Genomic DNA, 21,491 nt, shown 5'->3' on the forward strand with positions numbered 1-21,491 from the left:
TTCCACCGTCTCCCAGCTGGACGCCTCTGCTCCCTTCCAGAACCCTGCAGGCCTGAGGTCGGGAGGCCCTTCTGCCCTGGCTGTGGTCACCCTTATCCCCACCCGCTGCACAGGTGAGGGAGAGGCAGACACCCAGCTCCTGGAGGCTCCTGCCCCTGGATTTTGGAGTCGTGTCCTGGCCCTGTGGGATCTGAGCCTCCCCTGGCTTTGCAGCCTGGCTTGCCTGGATACTGTGCCCCTGAGCCCACAGAAGCGCATGTGGCCCCCTCTACCTGGAATGTTCCCTGGGAAGGGCCACCAGCCGCCCAGAGTGGCTGTTAGCACACTGAAGCATTTTCAGAATGTCAAAGTGCTTTTGAAAACATAGGGTCCCTTCCTGTGGCAGCTGCCGTGTCCTGTCCTGTCCCACGGATGGATGATGATTGGCCAGACTGATACCCTTGAGTGTGTCGATTAACCAGGAGGGGGTCCTCTTGCTGGGGGCAGTTACTGGTGGCCAGCTGTTCCCCTCCCAGTTCCAGGGCACACCCTGCTGCTTGTTCCCAAGGCAGGGGAGCCCGTAGGAGTGAAGCGATTAGAGGAACTTGGCTCTTGGCTCCTCTGAATGGGCCTCTTTCATCAGGAGATGCTGGGACAAGGGCCTTTTTAAGCCAAAATATCAGGGAGAGACAAGAGTGCTACAAGAGCCACTTACTCCTGGGTGGGACCGGCGTCTGAGGAGGATGCGAGCCTGCCAGCCAGCCTCTTGTCGCCCTTCCTGTGTTCCGCACGCGGAGTCGATGGCAGGAGCTCCTTGGGCGCGTGGTGGAAGGGGCGCTGGGGACGTGAAGACTGCAGTCATGAACCTTTTTTATTTGTCTGATTTCTGCGTCTTCCTTCGGCCAACTCAGTACCTCTACCGTTCAGAGGCTTCCAGCCCGAATTAGTACGTATGACCCGCTGGCCTCTCCCCGCCGCCTGCTCCCCAGAGGGCCCGAGCTGGGTGTGCCTGGGACTGGGGTTCTAGGAGCATCGGTTGAAGGTCTTGTCTGTCTCCGTGCTTTGTAGAAGCCTGTTCTTGTGGACTCTTCCCAAAACGTGTTTGTGTTGCAGAGATAAAGTCCTGAGCCCTGAGGAGGGAGAGGGGGCACTGGGCCTTTGTTTTTAATCCCTCACCAAGATTTTTCTCAAAGCCCAGGAGGAGTTTCCTGCGCGGCCCAGGCCTTCTTTAACTTCAGTCTGTCTTTTGGGAGCCCTGAGACTTTTTGTGAGAAGGCCAGTATTTTGGTGGCTGGGATGAGTGGTCGGCTGGTTTGTGGCTTCCTTCCCTGAGTACCTTGCAGGCATTGTCCCCTGATCTGCAGCCCGGCCTCGCCAAGGTGGATCTCTTAAGGTCCACTTCCCGACGGTCTAGGGCCTCGATGGCTGGGGCATCCGCTGCCCTCAGGGCATCCGCAGAGAGAACCGCACCAAGCCCTGGCTGTAGGGGGAAGTGCTGTCACCCAGTGGAAGGCACAGGCTGCAGTGAGCTCCGGGCAGAAGCTGGGTCGGGAAGACTTGTGCATCTTGGTCCCATGGATCCGGGCCTGCCCACCCACCCTGCCTGCCTCAGCCCTGGGAGTCACCGTGTGTGGGGTCCTCTGCTGTGTCCCAGGACACGGGGTCCTTACAGTCGCGGTCCCCTGCTCTCTGGATTCCCCTGCAGGGTTCAGACTCCTCTTTCCAGAGCCCAGGCCCCTCGGCCCGGTTCCCTGGCTCCTTGACTCCCAAGGCTAAGGTCACTGTCCGTGGTCGGCTGGCTGCAGCATGCTGGTCAGTGTGCATCCCCACCCTCGCAGACTCCAGTACAAGCAAGGGATGATGCCCTGAAGGAGTCCCAGCTCTGCTGCTGGCCGTGCTGATGCTGTTTTAATTTCCCCTGGGCTGGGAGTCCCTGGCCCAGCGCTTTGGGATTTGGATGAGAATAAGTAGTAAGTGATCCGTGTCTAAAAAAGAACGGTTCTGAACACAGACTTTGTTGTAAAATTCGAGGAAAGGAGAGGATGACAAGATTGAGGGGTAGAAGAATGTCAGGGGATCTGGAAGCAGCTAAAACGAGACACCCTGGGTGACACATTGGCCACACTGTGCTCCAAGCATGTGCCTTCTCCCAGGAGAGCGAGCAGAGAAAGGTGCTTCTCCTGCTCTCCTGCTCGCTGGCCCTGGGCTCCAGCTAGAGCGGAGCCAGGGTGGCACATGCCACGAGGGCCACTGGAGAAGCGCAGGGTGCCTGTGGGAAACGGGGCTGGGGAGTGCCCGTGTGACAGGGGACCTTGCCTCATGGCCACGCAGGCCCTATTTTTAGCATGAGAACTGAGCCAGAAAAGTTAAAGAATTTTACTGTGGACTTGACATCATAGAAGATGAGTTTTCCCAGGAGCTGCCGACTTGAACGCCAGCTCTTAGCCCTCAGAATTGCCCGTTAGGCTTCGCAGGGTTTCGTTTTTGTTCTGTTTTATTCCAGGATTACAGTGTTTGACCACTAACATTAGATGTCTGGGGCAGCAAAAGTGAGCTGACTGCCTTATATCACAGAAGATATCCTTGTATTTCTGCCAGGGATTAATTTGCTTAAGTCTAGGTTCTGGGTTGGTTTTTTTTTTTTTTTTTTAAGAACTGCTTTTTCTTAAGACATTTTCTGGTTGCTTAAGAAAGAATTGCTGTATTTTTATATTCCTTATCATTTAAACTGTGATGTTTCACAAAATTAATAAAAATGATTTTTATTATAAAGTAGCATTCATATTTTATATTACTTTGAAAATTAAAAAGAAAAAAACAGCCATTTAAAAAAAGTTAATGTGTTCTGGGTGTGGTGGCACAGGCCTGTAATCCCAGTTACTTGGGAGGCTGGAGGCAGGAGGATTGCAAGTTCAAGGCCAGCCTCAGCAACTTGGTGAGACCCTGTCTCAAAATAAGATTTATAAAGGGCTGAGGGTGTTGCTCATCACTAAAGCACTTGCTCAGAATATGCAAGGTCCTGGGTTCAATTCCCACAAAAAAAATAATAATAATTTAAAAATAAAAAGGGCTGGGGATGTAGCTCAGTGGTAGAGTAACCCTGGGTTCAACCCTCAATTACAGGGAGGGGGGAGGATAAAAGTTAAAGTGTGTTTGGTTTGAAAAATTTGGAAAATAGTAAGTAGAAAAAAGATAATCATAGATGGTCCAATCCTTCAAAAACCACTGTAGGGGCTGAGGATATGGCTCAGTTGGTAGAGTGCTTGCCTTGAAGTTACAAGGCCCTGGATTCAATCCCAGCACCATTAAAAAAAAAATCATGATAAATAATTTGGGGGCCTGGAAGTGTAGTTCAGAGGTAGAGTGTTTGCCTGGCATGTGCAAGACCCTGGGTTTGATCCCCAGCTTAATAATAATAATAATAATAATAATAATAATAATAATAATAATAGGACTATTATTATTTATGGGTTAACGATAATAATATAATTGCTATTATTCATGGGTGTGTTTAATGGGTGATTTAAAGAGTTTATGGTATTTTTTAATAATTGATAGCAACTAATAGCTGGGGCTTTCCTCTTTTTTTAACTCTTAATTTCTGCACAGGCTGAAGATATTTTTGATAGACAGCTCATGAAAGTGAGATTTTTTAATTGTGACTTTTTTTTTTTTTGCAGTGTTGGAGATTGAACCCAGGGCCTCCTGCATGCTAGGCAGGTGCCCTACCACTGAGCTGCATCCCCAGCCCAGGTTCTAGATTGAATATTAATGTTGTTGCTACTTAAAAATAACAAAGGCCAAAGATTCAGTGACTCAGCTTGAGACTCTCCACAGGAGTAGTGGACAGAGCAGCCTTAACTAAGTTAAGTCACAGGTCACCCACTTTTCTTAAAATGCAAACAGCCTGTACAAGTTCAGTTTGATCTTGAATCCCATCCGGGGAAGCACCAGGAAGCAGGAAAGTTGTTAACAGGGAGTTGGAAGCAAAGATCAACAGTGGGAGTGCGAAACTCACAGAGGGGAGCAGCCTCTCCTGCTCACGTTGCTCTGTGTTAGAAAGCAGTGCAGGGAGCCCCTTCCCAGTGCCCTGTGGAAGGGGCTTTTGGTGCTGGCGGAGCCCACCCAGAGCTCTGGGTGTTCAGCAGCAGCATTATGTCATGAGGAACACTCCTCCAAAGCAAGCTTGGAGCAAAGGCGCAGCGAGGGACGAGGACTGGGGGAAGGGTCGTGACCGCAGTCCCCTGCCATTGGCACTTTGTCTACTGTGTCCACTCAGAGCTTCTTCCCTGCAGCACGTCTTGGCTTTCCTCTGAATTCCCTCTAACTGTGCCTTGGTTTTACTCTTCCTAGCTTGAGCGAGAGCTTTTTCATGGTGAAGGGAGCAGCCCTCTTCTTACAACAAGGAAGCAGCCCTCACGGCCAGCGGAGTCTTCAGCATCCTCACAAGCATGCAGGTGATGGCTCTATGTTGACGCTCTTTAGTTGGGAATTCTTACCAGGTACAATGGCGCATGCCTGTGATCCCAGTGACTCGGGAGGTTAAGGCATGAGGATCACAAGTTTGAGGCCAGCCTCATCAACTTAGTGAGAACTTGTCTCAAATAAATAATAAAGATCTGGGAGTATAGTTCAGTGGTACAGTGCCCTTGGGTTCAGTCCCCAGTACCAAGAAGAAGAAGAAAGGAAAAAAGAAAGGAAAGAATTGGGACTCTTTTTTCTGAGCATCAGAGGAACCTTCCGTTGTTGGTGGTGGGCAGTTTGCTGGGTATCAAGGCCAGAGCAGTAGTGGAGCACAGGTTTGTAATGACTGGTGCAGGTGGAGGCTCAGGTGCTCTGGGATGGCACAGGGGGCTCGTGGGTCTGTCTATGTGAGAAGTCAGGTGGTCAGCAGCTCTCTGTTGGGATGTAAGATTTCCTGGGCACAGTGGATCAAGTACCTGCAGATTTTAAGATACTGTATGACTTTCCAACAAATGCGCCAAAGTGCAGTATAGCCAGGTGGCCCCTTGAAAATAAGCATCTGGGTGCCATGTAGCTGGTCTGGGAAATGCTGTCAGTTCTCGAAGCGTTTGAAGACTCTTACTCGGGGAATTTAAGATTCTTTGGGTACTGAGGCAGGAATTGCAGCTTCGAGGCCAACCTGGGCAACTTAATGAGGTCCTGTCTCAAAATAAAAAATAAAAAGGGCTGGGGATGTGTCTCTGTGGTAGAGAGTCTGTGTTCAATCCCAGCATATCTCTCTCTCTCTCTCTCTCTCTCTCTCTCTCTCACTCTCTCTCACACACACACACACACACACACACAGTCTTCGGCTCTTGCCCTGAGAAGTCACTGTGGTGGGATATTTTTTTCTATAATGGACAGTTTGGTTTTGGAAATGGATAAAAATAATAGAGCAGGGATCCAACTGAGTGTTAATATAGGTCCAAAAGCAAACTACTAAGAAACGCCTGTGAACTAACAGGTGACTTGACTCTGAAACCAAAGGCAATCTGGAAAGAAACCAACAAGCCCTGTGCGCACAGTGGGTGTTCTGTACGCACAGTGGGTCTTGGTACCAAGTCCGAGCTCTGGGCCTGGCACGGTGTGTCTGTGAGCCGGAAGGGCCTGGCAGCCGGGGCCCTTTTCTTGTCGCTTGTCCCCATTTTGTTTGCTTAACTTCTGGCTGTCCAGCTTCATCTCTGAACATCTAAGGTTAGAATTTCATACCTTGGAAGTTCTAGCAAATGCTATGTTTCAGTCGGTCTTTTGTTTTAAGCTAAAAAAATAATTGTCCTGTGCAAGAAGGTAGTGTGCTTTGTGGAAAGAATATTTGCTTTGGAGCCAGACAGACCTGGCTTCTGAACCAAGTCCTGCAGCTCCCTGGGCAGTCACAGTCCACCTGTGAGTGTCAGTATTCTAATCTTTATAGTGGACATCAAATACTTGAGACAGTATGGAAACGGAGAATATGCATTTAACACACCTGCCTTCTACCGGGATGATGTATATAAACATACAGTACAGACAATACAGACGGTTAAGCTGGGCACAGTGGCACGCCTGTAGTCCCAGTTTAAGGCCAGCCTGGGCAACTTAGTGAGACCCTGTCTCAAAATGAAAAAAGGGATGAGGCATATAGTGCAGTGGTTAAGCTCCCTTGGGTTCAATCCTTAGTACCAAAAGAAAAAAATTATATATGTATGTGTATATAAATGTATATAATTATGGCTACTTACACACACACACACACATACACACACACACACACTTGTATGTGCAGCTATAATCACTACAGGGACTCCTCGTACAGTTAAACTACAGAACCATTATTCCTAAGTCTGCTAATTGTCCTGCCCTTTTAGGAGTGTGGCCACTGTTTCTGTCTTGACTATGACGCGTACACTAGAAGAGGTGGTCAGGCCTTGCTCACCGAGTACCAGCCGCTCCGTGCTGTGTGAGAGCTGCCTGTAGAGCGGGTGCAGGCACCTCCTGACCACGCAAGGGCAGGGAGGCCAGGACAGCTGGTTGGCTCAGTCCCCTGGAGGTCTGGAACAGAGAGTGAGCTAAGGAAGGCCAAAGAGGACTCTCAGCAGATGACCCCAGACGAGCCCAGACTGGACTTTACACTGGTTCCTTTTTCCCTAGTATCGAGTCCCCCAGGATGAACTGCCCTCCCTCGCCATCACCACGCAGAGCTGAGGACAGTTGAGGGTTAATCCCCCCCACGGGAAAGCCACTCGCTATTCACTGGGTCCCAGCAGGCCAGGCCTTGGAGGCCCTGTCCAGAGCTGGTCTCCAGGCGGACAGCCTCTGGCTTTTGTGTGTGCCTGTTGGCCCGCGACTGGGATTCCTGTCTGTCAGCACTCTGCGCCCCAGCAAGCAGCCCTCTTGAGGAGTCTGTCTGTCCCACCCCCCACCCCTGTGGGCTGCGCTGTGCTTCCTTCCTCTGTCGTCTGTGACTGGGGGGAGGGCAGGTGAGGAGCCAGCAGGGGGCTCTGTGGTATCTTGGCGTTGGAGGCAGGACAGGGGGTGCTGCTTCAGAGGAGGAAGGGGATGGGAGCTCCATGTCCTCTTGATAGGACCCGCTATCTGCAGTCACTCCTTTTGGTCGGGAATGAGTGCCCGCGTGGGCTGTTTCACTGTGGAATCCTGTTACTGGAGAGAACAGATAAAAGTGGCAAATTTTTTAAAAATGTTATTTATTGTGAAAAGAACTCTTAACATGAGCACCACCCTCCTGACTAGAGGGGCAGGTTTCTGATAACCTGACTCCTTGCTGAGACAGGAAGTGCGGTGTAGACATCATCTGTCTTTCTGCCTTAAAGTAAAAAGATGCTTTTGCTAAAGGAAGAAATGTGACTTTTTTCCCTGGAGTGCTTGAGTCTGTAGACAGTGTTCATTCTCCCGGGGTTCTCGGGGTAGTCTTTAAGATAGGTGGTTTGCCGGGCACGGTGGCACACACCTGTCATCCCAGCGGCTCAGGAGGCTGAGGCAGAAGGATCGCCAGTTCAAAGCCAGCCTCAGCAAAAGTGAGGTGCTCAGCAACTCAGTGAGACCGTGTCTTTAAATAAAATACAAAATAGGGCTGTGGGTGGGGCTCAGGGGTCGAGTGCCCCTGAGTTCAATCACCGGAACAAAAAAATTAAAAAAATAATAAAATATTTGATTTTTAGCTGGGTATGGTGGTATACACCTGTGACTCAGGAGAATGAGGCAGGAGAATCATAGGTTTGAGGGCAGCCTCAAAAACTTAGTGAGATGGGCTGGGGATGTGGCTCAAGCAGTAGCGTGCTCGCCTGGCGTGCATGCGGCCCGGGTTCGATCCTCAGCACCACATATAAACAAAGATGTTGTGTCCGCCGAAAACTAAGAAATAAATAAATATTAAAATTCAAAAAAAAAAAAACTTAGTGAGACCCTATCTCAAAATAAAAAATTTAAAAGGGCTGGGGATCTAGCTCAGGGCTAAAGCACCTCTGAGTTCACTCCTCAGTACCATAGATAGATAGATAGAAAGATAGATACATAGATAGAAAGATAGATAGATAGATAGGGTTTCCTCTCTTTGGTGATGGGAATCAAACCCAGGGCTTTTGTGTGTGTGAGGCAGGTGCTCTATAAGTACTGTGGCTCAGTTATAGAGCACTTTTTAAAATTCGAGGTAATTCAATTTCTTTGGCGTGAAATTGATACAGACTTTTACGAGCTATTCCTTGCACCTTCTTCTAGATCAGCATCTTTGCAGATGAATCTTTTCTTAAGAAAGAGCCCCGTGAGAGGTTTCAGGAGCCTGTAAACTCTGAAGAAAGCAGCGGCAGAGTCACACCTGCTCCGTCCTCGTGGCACACCTCAGTTACAGGGTCCCTGCCACCTGTGGACACTTCCTGCACCCTGCCCCGTCAGGGCGGAGTGTTGGCCCCTGGAGTCCCCAGACAGGAGCATGGCTGAGACCACCCTGCACAGCACAGTGAGACCCCATCTCCAAAACAGACCTTCCCCTGGGTCACTGCCCGTCCCATGTAAGAAAGATAAAAGAGAGAGAGAAGATAATTTTTAGCAAGAAAAGGGAAAATGGCAGATGGTTGTCTCCGTGTTATTTCCCTGAGCGCCCAACTTACAGCAGCTCCCGATAACCGCGTAGACATTTCTCCTGGTAGAGAAATAATATCTGAGTGTTATGGAAAATGCAGAAGAGTTTGAAGAGGAATGATGGCACTTGGCTGTTTGGCTGTCCTGCTGCATGACCCTGCCCGCCACTGCTGGTAGAAATACATTCTCTTTAGATTCATCTGTATTTCCCAATTTTTCTATTAAAAGCACCCATGTTGCAAGCAGTTCAGAAAATAGAGCAGCATTAGCAACAGGATGGTGAGGGGCCAGTCACTCTAACATGCATGCACATCAGGCAGAGAGGAGGAGCCCTCAGGACAGAGCTCTTGGGAGGCTTCTCCTGTCATGTGGGTGGAGAAAGTTAACTTCTAAATCTTTCTCCAGGCCCCTAAAACCAGCCTTTCGAGGTTTCTTCCTGGAAAGCAGGTGGGTGACCTTCTAAACTTCCTTGTTGGCCTGACAGGTGACCTGCCCCAGCACCTGCAAGTCATGATCAACCTCCTGCGCTGTGAGGACAGGATCAAGCTGGTAAGCAGGGTGGAGAGCGCAGGTCCCTGTGTCCCACATTGTGACCACAGCCAAAGCCAAGGGGGCTGGGGTGCAGCTCAGGGGTGGAGGCTGTGTGGGCCCTAGGTTCAGTCCCCAGCGCCACCTGGAAAACAAACCCCAGAGGGGCCCGCAGAGGGCCACACCAGGGCTCCCGGCAGCCTTGCCTAGAACCTTCTTCCCCTGGACGTGTGCTCATTGCACATATTCTGGGTGTCCCCCTTGAGCCAGGACTGTCCCTGCTGCTCAGGAGACAAGTAGGACCTGGCTCCTGCCATCAACAGTGGCACCCTTCCTTCTTCCTTCACCGGGGGAGGGAGGTGCTCCTCTGGGAAAGGTCAGCGAGCAAGCGCGTCCCTGCCCACACAGGCCGTGCGCCTGGAGAGCGCCTGGACGGACCGTGTGCGCTACATGGTGGTGGTGTACAGCAGCGGGCGCCAGGACACCGAGGAGAGTATCTTGCTGGGAGTCGACTTTTCCAGTAAGGAAAGGTGAGTCCCATGGGGAGGCGGTTCCGCCTGGGAGGGGGAGAGATGCTGCTGGAGCAAGGTTTCCGGGTGTCCACGTTCATCGGGGAGGAGTGTGGGAGTCCTGCAGAGGTCAGGGAGTGGAGAGGCCTGGGCTCTCGGGGCCCGTCAGATGCAGGCTGTGCCGTCAAGGGGCCGAGTCGGCTGAGGCACAGGAGACCTGCGCCGTGATGAGCGGCCGTCCGGAGGAGCCACCCGAGCCGGGCGGCAAAGAGGTTTGTTCAGCTCGCGGATTTAGAGGCTGGAAGTCGGTGACGAGGCAGCTGTTTGGCCTCTGGCGAGGGCCTCATGGCAGATGGCATCCCAATGGTCAGAGCATGTGCAGAGGCTCCCTAGAGAAAGGCGTGTTCTTGCCGACTGTCCTGCGCAGACAGAACAGGTTCCTCCCTCTGGGGGCGGAGCCACGACCCTCCCCTGGGCCCCGCCTCTTAAAGGTCCACCACCTCAACTCTGCCACCCTGGGACCAGCTTCCAGCACGTGACCCCTTCAGGGAGAACTTCAAACTGTGTCCATGTCACAGCAGGAGCCACTTAGCCAGGAAGGAGGAGCCCGCTGTGGTGAGCGTGGAAGATGGCCCATGGGAATATGCGTTTGTGGCGTCTGTCCAGCTCTGGTGCAGCAGTGACAGGTCCTTGGTCAGCGGCTGTAAGAGAGGCTTGCAGTTTGGGTGGGTCAGCTGAGTTACATCACAACCCCTGTTGTGCATGTGAGGCGGCTCCCCGGCCTGTCGTCCTGCATGGACAGGTGTGCGGGTCATTGCAACCCCAGATTCATAAAACCAGGTCAAAGCGACGTCATTCAGTGTCCACTAGTCTACCTGCCCATCAAGCACGTAGTGAGTTTTGTGTTCTTGTGTGTGTGAGACCCGGCTGGGCCCCAGGGAGGCCACAAAGCAGCCACACGCAGCTCTTGGTATTACGGCACCACCCTCCAGGAGGGGGGTAGGCTTCCAAGCTGACATGGCAGCTGTTAAGCCAGACCTTACAGGACCAGCGGGCAGCCATCGAGGTCGGCCAGCGAGGTTGGGGTGGGTGGGGCCAGGAGGCCTGTCTGAGTTGTCACCGGCAGAGGCGGGGACACGGCAGTGAAGAGCCACAGAGTGGTGCAGCCTCGTCTTCTGAGCTGTTACGAGGCCCAGGTTGGTTCCCAGAGGCAGTTCCTTTGTTAGAGGTCTTGGATGGAAAGGGGGGAGCCCTCCTTCCCGTGCCTCGGGGCCTGATGAAAACACCTCCTGTGCGCACTTTCGGGGAGCAGGCCTCGGTGGCCTCATGCTGGTCGGGAAGTCTGGGTCTAGAAGATGTGTAGCTGCCGTCTCAGGAGGCGCACTCTGAAGGGCCACTGAGGGCGTGGGGTGGTGTCAGATGCCACCAGGCAGGTGTCTCAGAAGTGGTCCAGGCCCACCTTCCCAGGGGGCTGTGTGCAGGCTGTTCAGTGGTTAGAGAGCTGGACGTCTCCCCTGGGCAGGGGCTTCTCTCATTGCGTGTAGTCTGTCTAGTGACCCTTTCTGATCCTGAACCGGAGTCTGCCTTCCATAGACCCTCCCCGTCATCTGGATCCTGACCAGGAGCTTCATAGGAACGCAGTCCTCCTCCTGGTCCTCTCTGTTGCTTGAGCTGGCCACCACAGTACAGTTACCAGATGCCCCGGGAGCAGCCCCCGTGGTCCTTCGCCCTCCTGTGGAGTAGGCAGCCCTATTCACACCCCACAGATGAGGGGTCCGATGCCAAGAGACCACACGAGTGCACGAGGGTCACCCCAGTGAGTGGCTGAGCTGGGCATCCGTTCGTCCTTGCACTGTGGACCTGCTGTGTGGAGGACCGCACTCGTTATTCCCTGCCACACTGGGCTCTCCACACTCCACCCTGCTCGTCCATCACCTGCAGCTTGTCACCCAAGGACTTGTCAGTTCTATGTGCCAGATCTGCCAGGTGCCGGGGGCTGCGTCAGGGGGCACAGGACAACAACCCGTGCCCCCTCAGCCCAGGGTCATGGATGACGTTCGGCCTGCACGCAGGACCCCCTTTTGTTCTTCCCACTCGGGATGCTGCCCAGGCCCCTCCCTTCCGACGTGTCCTGCCCGTCTGTGCCTTCTTCCCTTGCCCTCCTCCTGACGCCCTGGCTCGGGTTCTCTGTGGGGTCCCCTTTCCCTGGGACTGTGGCCCTGTGCCAGCGTCTCCCTACCCTGTCTGGTCTCAGCTGCTGCCTCTTGTGGGCACCAGCCTCAAGGAGGAGCTGGCTTGTGGCTGGACAGGGGGTGGAGAGGCTGAAAGAGCAGGACTCAGGGAACTCTGGGCATGTGGGGGTCTGGGAGCTGCTGCTCTGTGGCTCCCACACTGCCCAGGTGCCCGCTGTCCTCCTGTGCCCTGGCCTGCAGATCCCCAGTCCTCACCAGAAAGGCTTCCCCTGCTGAGGTCACGGTTCTCTGGTTTTCCTAAATTCTTGCTGCGAGATTTCGTTTCCTTAGCCCAAAAGAGAGAAAGCAGAGCATCGCCTCCCGGGGACCTTCCTTGGTTCCTGGTGACAGGGTGTCCAGGCGAGCCGTGTTAGAAAAAATCGTGTGGAAACGATGGCTGGTGCGGCTGGCATTGTCCCCGGAGTTCTAGACCTGCTCATGCCTCCTTGGGAGGCCAGGTAGCCGCCCCAGGGATCCACGTCTGGTTAATTGTCATTTGAGATTCAGGAACTTCTTGAGAGCCACACTGCTGTCCTCTGTGCATTAATGTCTGCCTCCTGTAAAGGTCTGGGGCAGGCCCTTCTCCTGCCGGTGCCTCCATCTGTGCAGGCCCAGCTGGCTTCTCCGTTTCCACTGCCTGGGCCCCAGGGTCTGGAAACCTGCTTTCTGGTAGAGTTGCCACCCCCCACTTGACCCTTCAGCGCGTTCTTCCTCTAGGAAGACCCCTCCCCAGCTCCCATGTTATCCAATCCATAGACCCACCTCTGCTACAGAGACTTGGTGTTGGTCACTGTGGTGTTAGAGGAGTTGTGGGGCGGTACAGTCTTGTGGTCCCCTGTCTGTGCTCTGGGCTCTAGTTCAGGGCTGTGAACAGAAGTCCTCTGTGGAGCCGGCACAGTGGCTGGGAGGCTGAGGCAGGAGGATGGTGAGTTCAAAGCCAGCCTCAGCAAAAACAAGGCCCTAAGCAACTCAGGGAGACCCTGTCTATAAATAAAATACAAAATAGGGCTGGGGGTTCGGCTCAGTGGTCGAGGGCCCCTGAGTTCAATCCACAGTTACCCGCCCCCCCAAAAAAACACAAGTCCTCTATGGACTCTGACTGCTGCCAGCTTCTTACCCTATCTGGGCCCAGGGGAGGACGGTTGAGGTGCCCCTTGTCCCATGCAGGCTGTGGGGGTTTCTGCCTGCCCTGGAGCCCCTCCTGGCCTGGGCTGTGTGTGGCTGTCTGTGCTGTGACCTCTGTTCTTTGCTAGTCCCTGGCTTGTGTGCTCAGTGCCAAGGCCTGCCTTTCCAGGATGGCTGGGTATCGGCCCTTCCTGGCCCTGGTACAGCTGAGTATTAAGGACATATGGTGAGCCCATCGAGATTGGGCAGGGCTGCTGGGGCAGAGTCAGAGAATCGGCTCGGCCCGAAGGCACTTGAAGGCCTTGAACAGATGTGGAAGCAAGTGGTCAGGAGGAGGGGCCTGCGTGGTGGGGATGCTCTGGAGGAGGAACTGGCCTGAGTCCCAGAGCCCCTGGTCTGGCGGAGTCAAGTTACTCCTCAAGGGGACTGTTGAGTGGCAGACGCATAAGTCCAGGATCCTGGTGGCTAGCAGGGCTGGCCCCTGGCACGGTCGTGGCCGTTTCGCACAAGCTGTTTTAAATGCCCCGAGAGTGTTCCTGGTGATCTGAGGAGCCCCTCTGATAAGTGTCTTCGGTCTGCTTTTCAGTGGCGCCAGTCGCTAAAGTTGACAAGTATCATTTCCCTGTTGGGATGGGCAAGACAAAACCAGATTCAGCCAGTTTGTAAGGTGGCAGCTGCACAAAGGGCGGTAAACAGAAGTCTGAAAGTACATTAATAGTAAGGCGGGCACTCGCCCACTCCTGCCCCCCAGGACAGTGGAGGCTGGGGCTGGCTCTGCCACCTGTCCAGGGGCCCTGGTTGGATGTGGCCTTCTGCCAGCACCGTGCCAGCGTCGGTGGCTTCTCCGCTGCAGTGTGGGTGCAGACCAGTCGTCTGCTGCCCATACCCCACACGAAAATGGTGCGGCCATTGGTGCTCCCCTAGCAGGGCCACCCAGACCCCTGTCTTCTAGAATCCAGTTATAGAGGACTCTTCCCGGGCACCGAGGACTTCTTCCAAATACAGGCCCAGCAGCCCATCCCAGTCGGGTGGTGGCTGTCTGGGAGCCGGACAGGCTGGGTAGAGGGACTGAGGGAACACTGGGCCAGTGCCTGGGTGGACACTGACTCCAGGTGTCTTCTATCCCCTGATGTAGCAAAAGCTGCACCATCGGGATGGTCCTGCGGCTGTGGAGCGACACGAAGATCCACCTGGATGGAGACGGGTAAGGACCGCTCGGAAAGACCCTCTCCGGTCGGCGCTGAGGCCCGGCCGGCCGGCAGCCCGGGGTCGACTTTATTAGGAGGGTAGTGCTGGGGTCCAGGGAGCCCCAGGGGAGCGTGCGTTCCGGAGGTTCTCTGAGGGAGCTCGCGTCAGGCAGCAGCGGAAGCCTGCCACAGGTCGGCTGGGTGACGCTCAGGAGCAGCCATCCGCTGCCCCGCAGCCACTCCCCTTGGGCTCAACGCCGGGCCACCCTGTCAGCTCCCAGAGGGGTGTGATACAGCTGGAGTCCCGTCTTGGGGTGCCAGGAAGACACCTGCCAGTTTGGGGACTTCAGAGGAGGACGCCAGGGGCCTGGGCAGGTAGACAGGGCTAGAGGCTCCAGGCACCTTCTCTCCTGGGGCAGTGAGGGCCTCCGGATGCGCGGACAGGAGGGAGGCGGGTGGTCACTCCTGCACATGGATTCTAGGCTGCTGAAGTGGCTCCCTGGAGAGGACTGGAAAGGACAGACATTCGTTGGGTTGAAGTAGTGGGATCATAGGATACTTTTCCTTTTTAAAATTTTGTTTTCCATTAATATGTTTTCATGTAATTAAAAAAAATATATCGATGAGTGTGTGGTGCCAGAGGGAGCAGGTAGGCAGGGTCAGTTATTGAGACAGATGACACCAGGCACCGTCCTGGCCCCGCATGGTGATGCACTTTGAGTTTTGGGAGTGTCATCCTGCTGGGTGGGGAGCACCCCATCCTGGCTTGCCTTTGGCTCACCTCGCACCACGCCCGACGGTGGAGCGTGCTCTTCCCCAGTCCCTGGCAGGGCTGCTCTGCCGCCGGCGGGGATCTGACCACAGGGTCCGACCTTCCCCACAGCTGCCCTTCTCCTTGTTCTCGTCCTCAGTGGGTTCAGCGTGAGCACGGCAGGGAGGATGCACATATTCAAGCCCGTGTCTGTCCAGGCCATGTGGTAAGTGTGTCTTCAAGGACCCCATCCCCTCGGCAGGGTGCTTCTAGCTGACACCACGAACAGCAAGACCCCCATTCAGCACACACCTGTGATCCCGGGAGGCTGAGTTCAAAGTTCAAAGCCAGCCTCAGCAACTTAGTGAGGCCCTAAGGCCTCACTAAGGAACTCACTAAGGAACTTAGCAAGACCCTGTCTCAAAATAAAAAATTAAAAGGGTTGGTCATGAGGCTCAGTGGTTAAGTGCCCCTTGGTACCAAAAAAAAAAAAAAAAAAAAGAAAAGAAGAATGAAAAACTCTTTCTGAGGAACCTATTGGGGAGGAGGAATGGCAAGGGTGGACGGCGTCACGGTATGTGATGTGCCTGTGAGGATCGCCACAGTGACACGTTGTTGGGATCAAAGCCTGTATGACAGACATCACTAGTAAAGCAATGAAAGAGAAGCCCTGCTCTCCAGGGCCCGAGCTGGGGCGTGCCCAGCAAATAGGCTCAAGAGGGCCGTGCCATTGGAACCGTGTTTTAAGCATATAATTCGGCGGTGTAAAGCCTCTTCTCGGAGCTTCGTGGCCGTCCCCACTGTCCGTCTCTGGACTTGGTCCTCATCACAGAGGGAGCTGTGTGCTCGCTCCTCCTTCCCCAGGCCTGGCAACCCACATTCTTGTTGCCCCAGTGGATTTGTCCTTTCTAGGAAATTCATAAGCAGAATCTTCTGTGTCCCACTTGCACTTAGCCGTGCTGTTTTTAGGGTCATTCATGTTACCGAGTCTGCAGAATTACCTTCTTTTTATAAGCTGAGTACTGTTCCCTGTGTGAAGGCACTGGTGGTGTTCACGTGGCCAGCTCCTGCCCACGGAGGGTCGGTTCAGCTGCGTGACGGTTCCCGTGAGGCCCTGCTTCCCGTTCTTTTTGGTTTTTACCCAGAAGTAGAATTGCTAGGTCACGGGTTGCGTTGACTTTCTGGGAAAGCACCAGTTCTTCCCACTGTGGCTGAGCTGCTTACGTTCCCATCAGCAGAGTGCAGAGTTCCCATTTCTGCATTTCTTTATCAACTCCTGTCATTTATTTACCTGTTTATTGAGTCGGGGTCTTCGGATGTTGCCTAGCCTGGTCTTGAACTCCTGATCTTCCTGTCTCAGCCTCCTGGGGAACTGGGGTTATCAGTCATTTATCTTATTTTATTCTTTTAATTGGTTGTATGGACGCATGTCTGTGTGTGTGGGAATTAAACCCAGGGCCTTACATGCTAGGCAGGTGCTTTACCACAGGACTAAACCCTAATGCTTTGTATTTTATTTTTGAGCCAGGGTCTTGCTAATGCCAACGCTGGCCTTGAGCTTAAAACCCTCCTGCCTCATTCTCCAGGTAGCTTGGGTTATAACAGTGTACCACCAGGCCCGTCTCACCAGTTTTTACATCTTATACTCACCGTCTTAGTAGCTGTGAGGTGGTACCTCCCTGTGGTTTTGGTTTGTCTTCTCCTGAGGATTCTTGAGCATTTTTCATGCACTTATTTCCCATTGGATGTCCTCATCGGAGGACTGTCTGTCCCAGTCCTTGGCCTAGATGTTTCTATATTGTCATCTTGCCTCTCTCTATGGGCTCTTGGCAATAAAATGTCACCTGGCATCAGTCCACTTAATCCCCGTGCCTGGCACAGAGTAGCTGCTCAGCGTGTGCAGTCGAGGAGCAGCACTTTGCTGGACATGGAGCATCTGGTGGGAGTGGTCACAAGACTGACCTGTTGGGTTGGGGGCCACAGCACATGGACAAGTTACATGATACCTGGAGCGCTGGGCAGGTTCTCCCAGGTGTTGGGCCACTCCAGGGCCCAGGTCTGCATGGGCCCAGGGCCTCCACGGACACACCACTTGGGCTGAAGGTGGCACTAGGCTGCTAGGTGCCTTGGAACAGCTTGTCCTAGAGCCTTCCTCTCCGTTGGAGGGTCTCACTCCACAGGTGCAGCCTGCTCAGCCCAGCGCCTCTCCAGATGAGCTGGGAGAAGTTCAGGAGGGGCTAGTGGTATCAGAGAGACGGGCTCTGCCCACGGTTCAGGTTAACTGTGCTCTTCTCGGGCAGTGAGTGACGCAGAATTCTCCTGTGGGCCCCAGGTTAATGCCATGCCACATGCTTTACCTCCTTTGTGACCACACCACAGTCGATTCAGAATCATTTTGGAGGGAGAAAATCATGAAATTGTAGTTCTGGTCAATAAACCAATACATGCCCCAGATGTCTCTGTGTGGCCCTAAATAATTTACTCTCCAGGCAAATAAAAAACAGGCCCACGCAATTTTTCAAAAACTCTGGGACCAGAACTAAATTTAGTAACATTCAGCTCAGGTTGATCTCCTCAGCCAGCCTGGGGACAGTGGACCAGATTGGGTGTCTTACACCCGAGGCACTCTGGCAGTTCCCTTTCAGGGCCTCTGCCACCCTTTGCTGGTTCCTAACTCGCCCCACTGCGGAGGACCTTCAGCCTGGGCTTCTGGTGGACGAGGTGAACTACATTGTGGGTGTCCCTGTTTCTGCCCCTCCGCCCCCCACACCTCCTCTTCCTCTGGCTTCCGCATCCAAACGGGCTGCTCCGCGCCTGTCCTCAAGGACAGGTGACAAGGAGTCTCCCTCTGAGTGATGGTCACATGGAGGGCGACCATGTGGGACGCAGCCAGATTTCCTTCCTGCGGTCAGGGCTCCCATGGTCCCCACACTCAGGGTCACTGTGACTTCCGAGGTCACCCGTGATTCTGTGGTTAATCAGTGGAACGTAAAGCAACGTGTGAGCCCGTGTGTTTGGGAGTCGGGAAGTTTGGGCTTGACTTTCGTCCTGTGGTGCTGGTGGAGCCAGGGCCCTGCGCGTGCTCCGCTGAGGTACCTCCCGCCCCTGGGTTTCTGTTCTGGTCTGTCTTTCCCTGTTTCCGGACAGTGAAGGACATTCCCCCACTGTGGGCTCAGCAGAGGTGAATGTGCAGAGGCTAGCTCTGGGACCTGGCAGCTGTCCGTCTCCAGCTGCCACGTGTCACCCACACGCCCTCGTATGTAAGCAGGACTCCAGGAGCTAAGTCCTTGTGCACTGGCCCACGCCTGCCCTGTGAGCCCTCCTGGGGAGGGAGGCCGTGCTTCTCCTGCTTTCCCGACCTGGCCTTCTCCCCACCCAGGTCTGCCCTGCAGGTGCTCCACAAGGCCTGCGAGGTGGCCCGAAGACACAACTACTTCCCAGGGGGTGTGGCGCTCATCTGGGCCACCTACTACGAGAGCTGCATCAGCTCTGAGCAGAGCTGCATCAACGAGTGGAACGCCATGCAGGACCTGGAGTCCACGCGGCCTGACTCCCCAGCCCTGTTTGTGGACAAGTATGTGCGGCACCTGCCCAAACACCTCCCTGCAGCCCTGGGCCAAGCATTCCCTTCCCAGAACCAGCTTCTAAAATGGGGCTTCTAGGAGCCGGGCATTTTGGTGCAGCCTGTCATCCCAGCAGCTTGGGAGACTGAGGCAGGAGGATGGTGAGTTCGAAGCCAGCCTCAGCAAAAGTGAGGCCCTAAGCAACTCAGTGAGATCCTGTCTCTAAATAAAGTACAAAATAGGGCTGGGGTGTGGCTCAGTGGTTGAGGGCCCCTGAGTTCAATCCCCGGTACCAAAAAAACAAAACAGCTTCTAACCTGGGACCCCAGGAAGCCTGGCTGTGGGGAGAGTTTGTGACACACCTTAAAAATCATAGATGAATTTGGGGAGTGTACTTCTGGAGAACGAGTCCTCGTTTCCATCAAACCCCCAAGGGAATGAGCTGCCCCGCTCACCCCTCCTGGGTGATGCTCTGTGTCTGGGCCTTTCCTCTGTCGGTTGCAGTTCCTTAAGTCCCGAAAGTCACTTCCTCTGCTCTAGGAGAGTCATGAATGTGACCCCTGCTTCCTTGGGTCCTTCTGTCCCGAGGGCCCCACCCGTTGGCAGCAGGGACAGTGAAGCACGTGGCCTTCGTGTGGCCGCCGGCGCACCACTGGGCCTGAGTCTGATTTGAGAGGGGAGCTGTTCCCTCCTGGGTCAGGGCCCACTCCCCTGCGTGTTGTGTCCCTGGGACGCTGCATTCTGAGGACTGTACAGAGCAGAGTGGCCAGGTGACTGGAGGCCCAAGGAAATGGAAGGGACGGGGAGAAGGATCGAAGCTTAGGGATTTGACGGGGCCTCGTGGGAAGAAGGGTCACCCTGGCCCATGTGGCCCAAGAGCTGTTCACGCTGGGCTGGGCTGTGGCGGAGGCTGGGCTGGGAGGCCTGGACCTTCACTGTGAGGAGGAGGTGAGGAGCACGGCCTGCCGAGGCCGCCCACCCCATGTGGCCAGGCAGAGGCAGAGACCCAGTGGTGTGGGACTGCTCCCCTGGCAGGTCCAGAGTCCTGCTCTAAGAGTCTGTGACACCGAAGTGGGGCCTGAGTGAGTGGGTTTCCAAACCTCCCGATGTGCTGTCCAGGCGGGCGCCAGTGCCTCTGTGACCCGAGAACATGCACACCCAGAGCCGACCTCGCTAGTCCCTGCCGCGTTCCTGCGACCTGGGACCTGAGCATCCGTAGCCACGCACCTTCCTAAACGGCATTTCTCTCCAGGCCAACTGAAGGGGAGAGGACCGAGCGCCTCATCAAAGCCAAGCTGCGGAGCATCATGATGAGCCAGGATCTCGAAAACGTCACCTCCAAGGAAGTAAGAGCCCTCTTCCCAGAGCTCCTTCCCCTGCCGGGGGCGGGCAGCGGCAGCAGGCCAGGACCTGTCCCCAGACACACTCCCCTCGGCCCCCTTCTGCCCTGGCAGCAGGGCCACCATTTACTGGCTGTGGGGCGTGGACATGTTTCTGGAGTCCTCGGAGCCTCGCCTGTGTCACCTTTGGTCACGATTCCATGAGGTGCTTGGTTTCACCCGGAGCGTGTAGCTTAGGCCCTCTTCCTCTCCGCCCCCGCTGCCCTGTGTTGTAGAGAGCCAGCTGACTTCTTCCTGCTCGGGATCGCAGCCGACCAGCAAGGTGTCTTCTGTCCGCCTTTTAATGTTTTCCTGATCACTTTTAAAATTCTGTCTGTTGCTTTTTATCTGTTGTTCAAGGAATGCAATGAATTATGACAGCAGCTTAAACTAGGTGTTTTCTTTCTTCTTTTTTTTAGTACTAGGGATTGAATCCCATGTGTTAGGCAAGCACTCTACCACTGAGCTACATCCGTAGCCCCCTTTTTAAATTTTTAATTTTGACATGGAATCTTGCTGAATTGCCCAGCCTGGCCTCAAACTTGCAATCCTACTGCCTCAGCCTCCCAAGTAACTGGGATTACAGGTGTGCACCATTGTACCTGGCTCAGTTAATATGTTTTCAGAAATCATGTGGCAATGCCTTCCCAAACAAGAAGAAACTGACTTTAGGTTCTCATTAAGATGTGTTTTGTTATTTAATTGTTAAAGTATAAGTGGTTGGCCAGGTGCGGTGGTGCATGCCTGTAATCCCAGTGGCTCAGGAGGCTAAGGCAGGAGGATCGAGAGTTCAAAGCCAGCCTCAGCAACTTAGCAAGGCTCTAAGCAACTCAGCAAGACCCTGTCTCTAAATAAAATATAAAAAAGGGCTGGGGGTGTGGTTTAGTGGTTAAGCACCCCGGGTTCAATCTCTGGTACAAAAAAAAAAAAAAGCAAGTACTTCAAACTCAGAAAAGATCCCTTGGAAATCACATTCCTTATTCAAAATAATAAATGCCCCCCAGTAGGGTTTACCTGGAGGCTGGGTGATCCACATCCCTCCCACCACATCTGGGTGCTGTGGATGCCTTCCTCTGGACACAAAAAAGAAAAATGCACCCTTTTTGAAAACTGCTTCAATTTGTTTAAATTAATCACGTTTAAAGCTAATTATGACTTAATTGTTTGGAGGTGGGCAACTTTTCTTGTTTGTTTTTTTCTTTTTTTTAACAAATCACTTTTCCTGATGTTCCCACGCCACAGATCCGTAATGAGTTGGAGAAACAGATGAACTGCAACCTGAAAGAGTTCAAGGAGTTCATAGACAACGAGATGCTGCTCATCCTGGGGCAGATGGACAAGCCGTCCCTCATCTTCGACCACCTTTATCTCGTAAGAGGCACAGCCGTGGCAGTACCGGTCTGGGGTCATAAGGCAGACCTCCTGGTCTGGCGCTCGCAGCAGGTCAGAGGGAGGAGGCAGGCAGGATGCCAGCTCAGGCAGCCCCACCCTGGCTCGGACCCCCTTGCCCAGCTGCAGCCCATGGTCTGCCCTGCCGGGTGTCTGAGAAGTGGCTCCAGCTGAGCTGCGGGGACTGGTCTGGGCACACCTGGCAGTCACCTGGCGAGTGTCTTCAGACCTTCAGGGCTCTTTGTCTTCATTCACTAACACACAGGTCCCACCCAG

General features: G+C 53.9%; 1 protein-coding gene across 10 annotated transcripts in view; it reads left to right on the plus strand.

The window, feature by feature from the left end:
* Positions 1-21,491, plus strand: part of Ssh1 (slingshot protein phosphatase 1) — a 60,644-nt gene that overhangs the window by 22,250 nt on the left and 16,903 nt on the right. For 9 of the 10 annotated variants that reach the window (XM_027923211.2, XM_071617301.1, XM_027923213.2 and 6 more), the window contains 8 exons: positions 4,333-4,436; positions 9,038-9,102; positions 9,490-9,611; positions 14,082-14,150; positions 15,045-15,110; positions 18,264-18,458; positions 19,700-19,793; positions 21,069-21,197. In XM_027923211.2, the coding sequence (XP_027779012.2) occupies positions 4,333-4,436; positions 9,038-9,102; positions 9,490-9,611; positions 14,082-14,150; positions 15,045-15,110; positions 18,264-18,458; positions 19,700-19,793; positions 21,069-21,197 (844 nt within the window). Of the gene's footprint in view, positions 1-4,332; positions 4,437-9,037; positions 9,103-9,489; positions 9,612-14,081; positions 14,151-15,016; positions 15,111-18,263; positions 18,459-19,699; positions 19,794-21,068; positions 21,198-21,491 lie in introns of those variants that run through there. The other variant, XM_071617324.1, reaches the window with a different exon arrangement.

The sequence above is a fragment of the Marmota flaviventris genome, chromosome 1 (assembly GCF_047511675.1).
Source record: "Marmota flaviventris isolate mMarFla1 chromosome 1, mMarFla1.hap1, whole genome shotgun sequence".
NCBI lineage: Eukaryota > Metazoa > Chordata > Mammalia > Rodentia > Sciuridae > Marmota > Marmota flaviventris.